Source organism: Panicum virgatum, chromosome 4K, assembly GCF_016808335.1.
Source record: "Panicum virgatum strain AP13 chromosome 4K, P.virgatum_v5, whole genome shotgun sequence".
Classification (NCBI taxonomy): domain Eukaryota; kingdom Viridiplantae; phylum Streptophyta; class Magnoliopsida; order Poales; family Poaceae; genus Panicum; species Panicum virgatum.
Window position 1 is genome coordinate 1,389,406 of NC_053139.1, and position 11,908 is coordinate 1,401,313.

General features: G+C 49.8%; 2 protein-coding genes and 1 pseudogene across 2 annotated transcripts; 1 reads left to right on the forward strand and 2 right to left on the reverse strand.

Annotated features, from left to right (window-relative positions):
• The first annotated feature begins 407 nt into the window (after positions 1-407).
• On the forward strand, positions 408-1,752 carry LOC120702430 (FCS-Like Zinc finger 3-like). Its single transcript, XM_039986226.1, has 2 exons — positions 408-717; positions 828-1,752. The coding sequence occupies exons 1-2, from the start codon at positions 551-553 to the stop codon at positions 1,036-1,038; spliced, it is 378 nt and encodes a 125-aa protein (XP_039842160.1). The 5' UTR covers positions 408-550; the 3' UTR covers positions 1,039-1,752.
• Positions 1,753-3,291: 1,539 nt separating this feature from the next.
• On the reverse strand, positions 3,292-5,199 carry LOC120702429 (annotated as a pseudogene).
• A 2,420-nt stretch (positions 5,200-7,619) lies between these two features.
• Positions 7,620-10,365, reverse strand: LOC120702431. The gene has a single exon (XM_039986227.1). The coding sequence runs from the start codon at positions 10,260-10,262 to the stop codon at positions 7,803-7,805; it is 2,460 nt and encodes an 819-aa protein (XP_039842161.1). The 5' UTR covers positions 10,263-10,365; the 3' UTR covers positions 7,620-7,802.
• Positions 10,366-11,908: the final 1,543 nt, after the last annotated feature.

The window sequence follows — 11,908 nt, forward strand, 5'->3', positions numbered from 1 at the left end:
CGCTCCATGAGTGTATCTTACTCCTTTTGATCTGCATGTACAGTGTAAGGATGCCAGTGTTGCTTGCTAGTGGCACTTGCGCAATCCACTGGAGCAGCCAAATCCTCCGCGCAAGTTGCAACTCGCCAGCCCGACACGATAGCACGCGAGCACGGCCACCGCCCGTGTTTTTTCCGTGTGTGGGCTGCACGTCTGCGTCCGTGCGCCCGTAGAATGTAGAGCTGTGCACGGGCACGGCCATGTCTTTGTCCGGGGCGAGCGACCTGACGGAAGGAAACCGGGGGGAGAGCGCGGCCGTCAGTTTGCGGGAAAGCCTCGGCCGCCGTCGCCCGCCGGAACACGCAAGTTGGCCAATGGCCAGCCACCACCCGCCGGTTGGGGAGAAAACCCCCGGCCCGGCCTCGCGTATAAAGAAGCCGGCACATCGCCTTCCACTCCGGCATCACCCCGGCAGCAAGAAATAATCCAAGCCAAATGCTAATTGAGTGAACTAACTACTATCCTACTTTACTAGTTGTTGTTCTTGGGCACGACACGAAAGGGGATCGGAATGATGGAGGCGAGGTACGTGAAGGCGGCGTCCCGGTTCTTCCTCGCCGGGAAGGTCGGGAACGCCGGCGATGGCTGCGGCGGCGGCGGTCACGGCCGCCACTTCCTCGACGCCTGCTTCCTGTGCAAGCGCGAGATCACCTCGGACCGCCACATCTTCATGTACAAGTACGTTTGGTCAGTCGATCGATGATCGACCTGTATGCATGCATCCTACCCTCTGACTGACTGACCTCGTGCTCCACGCGATGCCCGCGGCGCGACGCGTGCGATTGTAGGGGCGACGCGGCGTTCTGCAGCGACGAGTGCAGGCAGGACCAGAGGGCGATGGACGCCGCGCTCAAGGCCGCCAGGCGCCGCCACCGCGCCCTGCTGCGCAGCGCGTCCCTGCCAGCGCCGGCCGCGGGGAGCGCGCCGGTGGGCACGATGCCACGGCGGCCGACCGTCGCGGGCCTCGCCGCCGCCACACTGTACGTCATGCCCGGCTAGCTAGCCATGGACATAGCGCGAGTGAGCTACCTCTCTCGGTCGCCGATTCATGCTGGAGGAGGCCGGAAGAGATTCTCCGGCGGCGCGCGGTCTCTCGGATCGATGGTTTTCTACTCTTCTTTTCGTGGCCTGCTAGCTTAGGTGGTCCGCCGGAGAAGCTAGAGATGCACGCAGCGCGCTGGTACAAGGACGTGTAGCCTCACGACGGACAGTGCAGAGAGATCACCGAGAACAAAGTTTAGAGTTGCACGACGATGCCGTTGCAGAAGCTAGCGGATTAGATGATGATTCTCTTCACGAAATGTTCACGAGTGTGTAGCTAGGAATGATAATAACTAGTTGAATACCCCGCGCGTTGCTGCAGAATTTCAGAGCAAAAATGTTAAAGTTGAGTGTACTGAAAATATGGAGTTATGAAGTTGCAGCCAATTTTAGCATTAGAGATATATGGCATGGTTGTACATATAAGAAGTTCTAGTTGCGGAAACTGATAAAAAGAGGAACCATAATAGTTATGATAAAGATGTTTTAATTTTATTCTGGGAGGAAATGAAAATGTCTACATCATTTTGTGAAGCAAGAGATTGGATTTTGTATAGACCCCCTTCGATAAGTGAAGTTTCTGCAATTTGTTTTTAAAAAAATTAAGTGTGAGCAACAAAGTTGCGTGAAGCATTGATAATTGGAAAGAATATATTTTGTTTATTGATTTTAGTGCCTATGTTTCATTGGACGAATGTAAATATTTTGGATTGGTTATGGATTCTCCACTATGGTGATCTTCATTACTGTAGTATAATAGGATGTTAGGAATGTGTGTGATAAAAATGAATAAGGGATGTTAGCCCTTACATTATTTTTTTGACGTTTTGTTTCTAATTCTGTCAAAAAAATTATTCATATGGCAATAATAAAACCAAGTAAAAAGGTAAGAACTATTAGTGGGTTGTAAAAGGCTAGGATACGAGCTTTCATTCAGATTTAATGGTGGAAATAAAATAATGATGTGGCTTCACTATATGTGAGAGAAATAGCTATTAATGATTTTTAGTGGGTTGCACTTATATAAAATATATAGATATATAGTGTGACCTTCTGTTCCGTACATGTACGGGTACTTGCTTCGTTCTCATCAATCAAGTGCAAGGATGAGCACCACCTATTAGCTTTGGATCTAGGAGATGTGAACGAAGCATGTTTTTGCAGCGACGAAAGAGTTGCACAATCGTTTCTTCTTGACTTGATGATCCTAGTGTCAGTGGAAACGACCAGAAGATGAAAGAGATACTGTCCAAAATTGTGCGATCGAGCACCACAGAATGATGATGCAGCCGCAGATGGGCAAGAGCTCGGCAGTACTGAGATGGTAATATGGATCACGAGCTGATCAGATCAGAGAAGATGAAGATTAATTTGGGACAGCACGACCAACTTGGAGACTAGAGCTGATTCTGTGCGGTTTGGGCCGGGGCATCCTATCTATATTCCGGAAGATGCATAACTATCCATCGCACAGCCCACGTACGGCCCATGTCTACAATGCACCCGCAGCAAGCAGCATACAGCATGTAACCGCTGTTCAAAAAATAAAAGTAGCATGCAACCACCACGAACTGCACGTGGACACACACAACACAGGTCATAGGTGCGCTTTTTTTTTCTTTTAATCTGACATACTAAATTGTTTCCTCTGCTAAAGAATATAGTTCAAGATGATACATCCAAAAGTGCCAAACTAGTCAACATTTTAAACTACTTCAATCAACATTTTAAAAACTCTGTACAACAATTCTAATAAACTGATTCAACATTTATGAGGACATGTTGAATCATCACATATAAATTATTGAACATATATATTCAAATTGTTGAAACGATACATTAGGAATATTGATTTTTTAAAACAATAAAAATATATTCATATTGTATCTTATTTTGTTGCATAAATTGTAAGTAACACCATGGTCCAAACAGAATCATGAAAACATTTATGGTTGAAAAGAAAATTGAAAGCAAAGTGTACCATCCAAAATGAATCTATGGAACTTCTCTTTCCACCCTAGCCAGCTGTGCTTGGACAGCTGTCCAGCTCCCCCACGTCAAGTTGTGTGTGTGCATACAATTCCTCCCACCAACGTCAAGTTGTGCGTGTGCATACAATTCCTCCCACCAGGTTTCATCGTGTCCATTTATTTTAGTTCGCACGAATCTCAAACAGTAGAAGATATCTAATAAAATTTCTTCCGGAAGATGTATAGGTTTCCGGTTTGGGCCGGTGCGTGCTTCGTTCTTTTCATCGAGAGACACGGTTGGGCTTACCAATTCGAGCCCATGGAATTTATTTTGAAGGGGAAAAAATACATGGAAAAATTGTGTACACTGAAGTTGGCCAACGTATACATACCATACCACTCGTACGGAGGATTACCTTGGATTATTGAGACTGATCTGACACGCATGGTTCCAAGCAACAAAGATTATCAGCCGTTGATGTGCATCGCCGATCGGCTCAGCAGTCAGTCAGCAGGCGCTACGGCGGAACCCCACGGCCCCGCCGCCGATGTCGTAGAGCACCTCGAGCGTCCTCTGCTGCAGGTTGCCGATGATCCCCGGGCCCCCGTCGTCGCCGGAGGATGCGAAGGCGAGGCAGCCGTGGCGAATGATCCCCGACCGGTCGAGCTCCACCGTGGCGCCCCGCTCGAACACCAGGGAGACGCTCGGGACCTTGACGTCGCCGCCGACGCCGGTGAGGTTGAAGCACGTGTCCAGGAGCGCCGCCGGAGGCACCGCCCGCCGCGGGTACATCCTCATCTCCCTCCTGAACGCCGCCCGGAGCGCGCGGTACGCCTTGGGCGGCAGCCGCGTGACCACCGTCCCCTAGTCCATGACCGCGCCGGCGCGGAACGCCGACGGGGGCACGCGGACGCGCCGCCCGCCCACGGCGATGCCCCGCAGGCGCACGAGGTAGAACGGGTCGGCGCTGCCGCTCCTGTACATGGGCGTCACCGCGAACCGCGACGAGGCGGCGCGCGGCGGCGCGCCGAGCCTCAGGAACCCGTAGTAGCTCGCCGTCGGCGGGAGGCAGTAAGAGAAGGCCCTCGCCGCCGCCTGCGACACGAGCGACGGCGGGCCGCCGCCGAGGCCCAGGAGCCCGTCGGCCCTGTCGCTGAACAGCGACGCGGCGTGGCTGCATCCGAACCGGAAGCCGTCGACGGCGTGCGCTGGGGTCAGCGTCAGCTTGTCGGCGCCGTACGTCCCGGTGGAGTTGGAGCCGTCGCCGTACCTGACGGCGTACAGGCACCGGCCGCGGCGGGAGCAGCCATTGCCGTCGAGATCGCCGCCGAGGCCCCTGCAGGCGGCGGAGCCGCAGCGGAAGGCCGAGTACGTGGCCGACCTGGCCGGGTCGAAGAGCTTGTCCTGCTGGGGGTGGCACGTCGCGGCCGGGCACGGGCGGCACTGCACCCACGAGAGGTCGCTGCCGGTGTCCATGAGCAGGGTCTGGGTGACCGCCGGCGTGCCGAGGCCCACGGTGACGACGTACTCCAAGGTGTCCAGGGAGGAGCCGAGCGTGGTCGGGACGGTCGCATCGCCGCGCTTGTTTGCTCCAGCCGTGCCGTTGAGGCGCTGCCGGATGCTGTCGGCGCGGAGCCGGTTCCGGCGGAGCACGTCGGCCGTCGAGGGCATGCTCGCCGTCGCCGAGGAGGGGAACGGCGAGCAAGGGCCGCGCCGGTGGTTCAACGGCAGCAAAGCGTCACTGGAGAGTGGAATGCTCACTGTGGTGAAATTAAACACAGGGTGATCATCAGCTGAATTGTTAGTGGTACTCAATTACTTCGAGGTGGATGATATTCTCGATTAATGCTGCAACCAACAAGTAAAAAAAACGGAAACCTCTATGGCCGGAGCAGACGGCCTTGGATTTGGGCGAGCTAGTTGTTGCATGAGCATTTGGAGAAGAAACACATAAGATAACTAATACTAGTAGCGGCAAAACAGGAATCTTCATGGTATTTTTGCTTCTTTCCAGCTCTTTACAATGCTGAATGATCATTCATCTCTTCTCAAATCGTAGCTAGTGGTGCTCTCAAAGCTGCCACATGCCTAGCTGCACATTTATAGGCCGGCTGTGTGGAACTGTACAGGCACTAGTCAATTCTTTTGGCACTTGACAGTTGAAATTCCCGGGCTCGTCTCCAGCAAGCAAGGAACGAATGCTATCAGAACAAAAGAAACCAAGCCCTAAACCCTTCAGCCAAGTCAGAATCAATTCCCACACTATACATATCAAACGAAAGCATGCATGAACGGATCCGTTGATCTGCTGATTATTGCTAGCATTATTTGAGTTATTTTATTTTTGTGATGACCTTTAATTTCTATGGGAGCCCAACAATACTACTCCGAGCTTTTGGAACATGGTCCTCTTTATTTTTTTGGAATGACCTAAATGTGTCTAAAATCACTCATCATGATGAGAAGAAAGTAGCTAGAAACGTCTCAAATGGTAGGTAATGATGAACACTCTTTCTGTTTTTTTCCCCCAAGGTGACTAGCTAGTGCTATCCCCTTTTGTTGCCCCTCTCACATGACCATACCCATCACCATGGTCCATGGATACCAAGGTATGTGTCACGGCCCACGGGCTGCGCGGTTTACTGTAGCAAGAGCTACGGTAGCACCGCGGCTCAGCTCTTTAGTCCCAAACTGGAAGTAGAGAGGGAACCGAACCAGCTTAAATAGCCGATTCCTGGGAAGATAGTAACTCCGGTTCGAACCTTTTGCGCGAAGCGAGGACGAAAGCGCAAGAGAGTTATTTAGCAGGTGTGGTTTACTCAAAGTGTAGAGTAGATCTTAGCCGTTATCCCGGGCCGGGTCATTACAGGGGTATCAGAGCCATACTTTCGCGGTTTCACGCCACGTACGGGCAGAAGTGCGCATACATGAGCACGTTGTGCGCATGGGGACACAAATGCCACCAGCATGTGGACGGACACACATGGGCTGCTGGCAGTGAACCCACGGACGTGACACATGGGATCGTTACCACTAGACGTATGGGACGTGGCCAAGAGAGGAGATCCTACTCCTTTATCCCGTATGGATAAGTTGGTTCGACGAGCATGTCGAATCCTAACGGGGGAGATTGTCACGGCCCACGGGCCGACTAGGCCGCGCGGGGGGTACTGTAGCAAGAGCTACTGTAGCACCGCGGCTCAGCTCTCTAGTCCCAAATTGGAAGCAGAGAGGGAGCCGAACCAGCTTAAATAGCCGGTCCCTGGGAAGATAGTAACTCTAGTTCGAACCTTTTGCGCGAAGCGAGGACGAAAGCGCAAGAGAGTTATTTAGCAAGTGTGGTTTACTCAAAGTGTGGAATAGATCTTAGCCGTTATCCCGGGCCGGGTTGTTACAGTATGCATGCAGAGGAGGTCCAGCTATGGCATGAACTAACATCAGCCTCTGCTATATACGATTCATCTGCATAAGTTTTTTCTTTTTTTTGAAAAAAAATCTGCATAATTTTAGCTTTGGTCGGTTTCCAGTTACATAAGCCAATTTTAGAGGGGCATATTGTTGGATGCATTTTTGGTCCCCATAGAAGACCGTCCGCTCGTCAAGCAAAGCAATGGATATGGTCACTTCGGAAATTTTTACCACGAATGCATGGATGACTTTGCTTATAGTTTTCCTTGCTTTTTAAAAATCTTTTTCTTTCAGTTTGTGATCAGCTTATCTGCGGAACGATGTAATGAATTGGCTGTATGTGGTCGTAGAGACCGGAACCATTTTGTTTTTCTAAAAAAAAAAGTTACATAAGCCAACGTTCAAGCTCATGTACTATATGAGTGGCATTACTTTTTTTGAAAGACCGTGAATGGCATTAATTGCTTTCCAAGTTTTGAATAGATACCAGCTACTTTAATTTATATACCAAACTTGTCTGAGTGTTTTGCATGCCACTATTCACAAGGATGGATCCTTACTCTATTCGGCTGGCTATGGCTGGTGGCTAGTGCTGATTTGTTGTGAGAGAAAAATAACACTGGCTGGTGCTGGTGGTTAATGCTGATTTGGTATAAGATAAAAATACTATTGGCTGGTTGGTTGACAAGTCATTTAAACAAAGACTCGACTTTGAACTCTAGGAAACAGAAACTATGCGTCCTATATTATATCTGATTCGTCTAGCTAGGACTAAATGCTCAGCAAGCTAATTGCTTTCTAAAGGAAAATTAGTGCTTGTAGTCATACTGTAACATATCTAGCTAGGCCTGCCCATTCATAGAAGGCAGGCACAGAGCTTCACCTTCCAGCAGGCCCATTTTTGTCCGAGCTCAGGCTTTTGTTGGGCCAGACGTTTTATGCCCAGGTCTAGGCTCGACGCCCATGCCACCCGGAGGCTTGCATGGACAGCAGTTTTGGGCCCAAAAGAACGATCCGTGTATTTTTTTTTCTCGAATACGCAAGAGAGCTGCCCATCATTGTATCAAGAAGGAATAAAAAGTTAAACGATCCGTGCATGAACAATTTAAGTTAATTTTTTTCTTTACAATTCTATATACGGGTAATTCAGAATCATGGTGTAGGAGGTTTAGTTTTCTATATGAACAAATCTCACCGGAACAAGATGATGATGAATCCAAACCAAACAAGCATTCTCTTGTCTTTACACAGCACGCCAACACAAACACACATCAATGCAATCCTAAGCTGGCTGCAGCCTGCAGGCGCGGGAACGCACACAACAGACGCCGAATGAATCCAGTTTACTCCTCGAGCGCTTCCTCCGGATGCTCCTCACCCGCCGCCGATTTGTCGGCCGGCGGCCTAGACATGCCGATGTGAGTGGACAAGGCCCAGAGCACGGAGATGAACTCGCCTCCTTGCGCCAGGAGGTCCTCGTGCCCCTTCTTGAAGCGATCCTGGTCGCCTGATGGCGCCACGTACATGACGATCTCCGTCCACACGTCGGCTACAACCTTCCACGCTGCTCGTGGATCGTTGCTGCTGCTAGCTTCCGCCATTAGAGACCTGCCCAACTTGGCTCCGTTCCTCACAATCTGGTGGCCGCCGCCGCCGCCGCCTGCTGTAGTTTCTTGGTCATCCCTTTCCCAGCTGCTGGCGGTCTCCAAGATCTTGTCGATCCGTGCGCACTGCGAAGACAGGTAGTACTCTCGACACCCAAGCATGCTCTTGAGTTCCTTGTACATGGCCTCGAACACAAGCTCCGCCTTCTCCTGGTTATCGTCAGGCAGTATCTCCGGGTGGAACGCCACCAGGTAAGCGCAGTACTTGGACAGTCTAATGGCCACCCTGCTCATCATCATCAAGGCTGCTGCAGCAGCAGCTTCCTCCTTATTACTAGCAGTAGCAGTAGCAGTCCGATGCTGAGGGGCGCACTTGGCCTCCAGGATGCTGGTGGCGATGTGCCAGGTGAGGATGACCTCCGCGGCGCTGTCACTCTTGCACGCCCAGGAGAGCCGGTGGAAAAGACTGTTCCTTCGCAGTGCAGACTTGCCGTTAGTAAGAGGACGACCACCACGGCCGTCGTCATGTTCCACCAGGTAATCCAAGATGGATTGCTTCAAGGTGTTCGGTACCAGCCTCGTTTGCACAACCACGTAGGGTATGGGGAACAGAGGTAATAGGTCAAGTGGCCAGCCAAGGCTCAACACAGAAAACTGCTTGAAGCTGATGTTGGCGTGGCTCATCTTGCTCCGTAGCCACATGACAATACGAAGAGCCCTGCTAAAGGTGCGGCGGCCGCCGCCGCGCCTTTGGGGTTTATTAGCTGCTAGTATATGGTTGTAGAGCAATGATACCATGAACCAGTTGGAGAGCAGGAAAACAAGCAACTCCCAGATTTCCTCGTAGAAGAAAATCAGAAATAGAAGAAGGGTGATAGAGAGGTCTACTATGGAGAAGAAGGCCGCTGTGGAAAAGGCAGCTCTACTTGCAAGGCATATGACTAGGTCGCCGACGTTAGATCTTAAAAGGTTGCTGTCTGCACTGATGCTATGGAATGCGCTGCTCACATCTCCATTTCCACATATGACTATGGTCATGAGGCACAACATGATTACGACTATGTGGAGAAGAAAGTAGTTGACGAAGAGGAAGAAGGGGCTTGCAAGGACGACGGGGACAACAGAGTGGTAGTACTCACTGAGGAAGGTGACCTCATCGTTCATCACCTGGAATAGTGCCTCAGCCCTGCTTCTTCCACCATTGTTGTACAGGCCCCTCAATATGAGGTCCCGGCAATCGCAGGCTTCTTTGCCGGTCATCCCCTGCGGGTGCTCGATCTTTCGACGAAGCAACTTGAAGAGAGCAAATGAGAGGCAGATCCTTTTCAGCTGGTCATTTTTGTCCGAGGAATTGAAGAGCTTGTGTTCATCGGCAAACTCCCAAACTTTCCCCACTGTGACGATGCTGCTGCTGCTATCTGAGTCTGAGGTCACCTTTTTCAGCTTGTAGCCATCGGCAGTGGGCTCCTCCACTAGCTCCTCTTCTCCCATGACAATGTACTTGCACCTCTTGAGCAGCTCGTCTCCTCCCTGCTGCTGCTCCACATCACGGGCACTACTCAAACGACAGTGCTCTACTAGCATCTGAGCCATGTAGGAGCTGATGACCCGGGCGTTCTTGCCATGGGCGTACGAGCGCTTCCCGGCCTCGGTGAAGGCGATTCTCTGCACAAGTTTGGTAGCGCAGATGATCCAAAGGACGCTGAACACCACCTTCCGACTGATGGCCCTGATGTTGAAGAAGACAAGGTTTCCCAGCCAGATGACGCGTGCGGCACGCTGGACGGTGCCCGAGTAGCTGTGCATGTGGATCACGTCCACTTTCTTGCGGAGGAGCTCCACCAGAAGCATCCATGCCAGGATAAGTACAGCCCTCAGCGACAGGTCCGTCGTCGTCAATGGGGTGGGGGTGGGGCTCGATGAGAACCCGGCATTCTTGGCCTCGGAGAAGAGGTAGGACATGACGGGGAGGAAGAGGGAGAGTGCCGAGGAGAGGAAGAGGCGGACTTTGGGGTGGACGATGGCGCTGACGTCAGAGACGCCGCTGAAGAGGTTGAGGTTGAAGAACAGGCCGGTGAGGGCGAACATGATGACGGAGGCGGACACCATGGCAGAGTCATTTCTCTTGTCGGTGTAGGATGATGTGAGATCACGGATGTATGAAAAACTGTTCTGTGGGCAGGGGTTATGGAAGAGCATGGTTAGTTCTACGATTTTAGCCTGACTTTGCTGGAATCAATCTGGCTCGCCGCCGGAGTCGTCTTACATTCTTATACACGCCGGTGTGCGTACTACACCGTCGACCGTGAGTGGCATCAATATATAACAGGCAGAGAGCAGGCTCCGCGTCACCTGGACGCTAGCACTACGGGAAACACTCGGCACGATAGATTCTACAATTAATCGCCCGCCCTTGAATTATGTAATAATATTTTTGCAAATTTTCGCTCCCACCACCCTGCGCCTCTCCTCTTGGATGTTGATCCAATGACACAGATTGAAGTTTGCATGGTTTGTACGGAAAGATTAGTTTACACCTGATATATTTTCTGTTGCCATTTTCTTTTCGTTACCTAAGCACGACGCAAGGAATCACGAAATCTCCATTAATTTGGGAGCTGCTTTATCTGAAGAACCGGCCGGGCCTAGCTAGGCTACAACAACTAAAGATCCATGCAACTTTTGTCATCTGTACACATCCAACTAGCTAGTGGGTTAAAAAGCTGTCGAAATGGCGCAGTTTAGTGGAAAAAGTTGTGAACATTAATTTATAGGAGGGTAGGGATATTTTTTTTCCTAGTCTTGCTTTACACGTAAATGGGTCCTTGAGTGTTCACTTTGTGTATGGACGTCTCGTCAATACTAGAATTAGAGCTGCCCAGGAAATTTGGCAAACTAAATTACCACTAAAAATTAAAATAATTTTATGGTATTTGCAAATGACGTAATTCTAACAAAAGACAATATCGTGAAGAGAAGTTGAAGCGGAAGCAAATACTGCAGCTTTTGCAGTTCTACGGAAACTGTAGATCATTTTTTTTTCAAAGTCGATGTACCAAGCTGTTTCGGCTTGCTATTCACATTGTTTTTGCTATTAATGCCCAACCTATATAAAGCAATCTTATAGTAGACTAGGCTAATCCCAGTGCAAGTTTAATAGAGGTTTCATGCACATTAAATAAGGTGCCACATGGGCAAAAATAATGACATGGCAAGAAATTTATTAAGAGAGAGAAGAAATAAGTTTCATCTAGATGAAATTTGGATTACACTGTTTTCAAGATTACGAAACTTAGGCCAGTCTCAATGGGAGTTTCATGGGCACAGATGCCTAGACTGAGAACTAGGAAACCGTGTCAGATGAGTTTCATGGTGATGGAACTTTCTTCACATCCCATAAAACTCAATCATTCTCTATCTTTACTATGTCAGCAAAATTAATGATATTCAATGTCATGAAACTCTCCATAAAACTCCCATTGAGACTGACCTTAATGAAACTAGCGTTGGGGGTTAGAGAGTTTCATCTCATCTGATTTCACCCAATCACGTTTATAGTAATCGAATGCAATGACTCGCCTATGAATTCGTGAAATGAAACTATGCATTGGGAGGCTCTATTTTATCCATAGTTTCAAAGGTCTTTTGATGATGTGTCACATTTGGTAATCGTGTATTGAAACTTTGCACTGGAATTGACCTTAGTGCAAGAGATCATTTCTTTTCCTGCAATGGTCCCAACTAAAAAAAGATAGGCACAAGACACGAGGGGTAGGATATGATGGTGATTGAAGGAATGGTTTGGCATTTGCTCTTTCGCGTGCCGTGTGCTGGCTGGTTCGTAG

What these genes read in the sequence shown, in the direction of transcription:
- LOC120702431 (XM_039986227.1), bottom strand. Translation starts at nt 10,262, where the DNA reads ATGCTCTTCCATAACCCCTGCCCACAGAACAGTTTTTCATACATCCGT.
- LOC120702430 (XM_039986226.1), top strand. Translation starts at nt 551, where the DNA reads ATGATGGAGGCGAGGTACGTGAAGGCGGCGTCCCGGTTCTTCCTCGCC. An exon ending in CGCCACATCTTCATGTACAA is followed by an intron (nt 718 to 827) that starts GTACGTTTGGTC and finishes GTGCGATTGTAG; the next exon opens with GGGCGACGCGGCGTTCTGCA.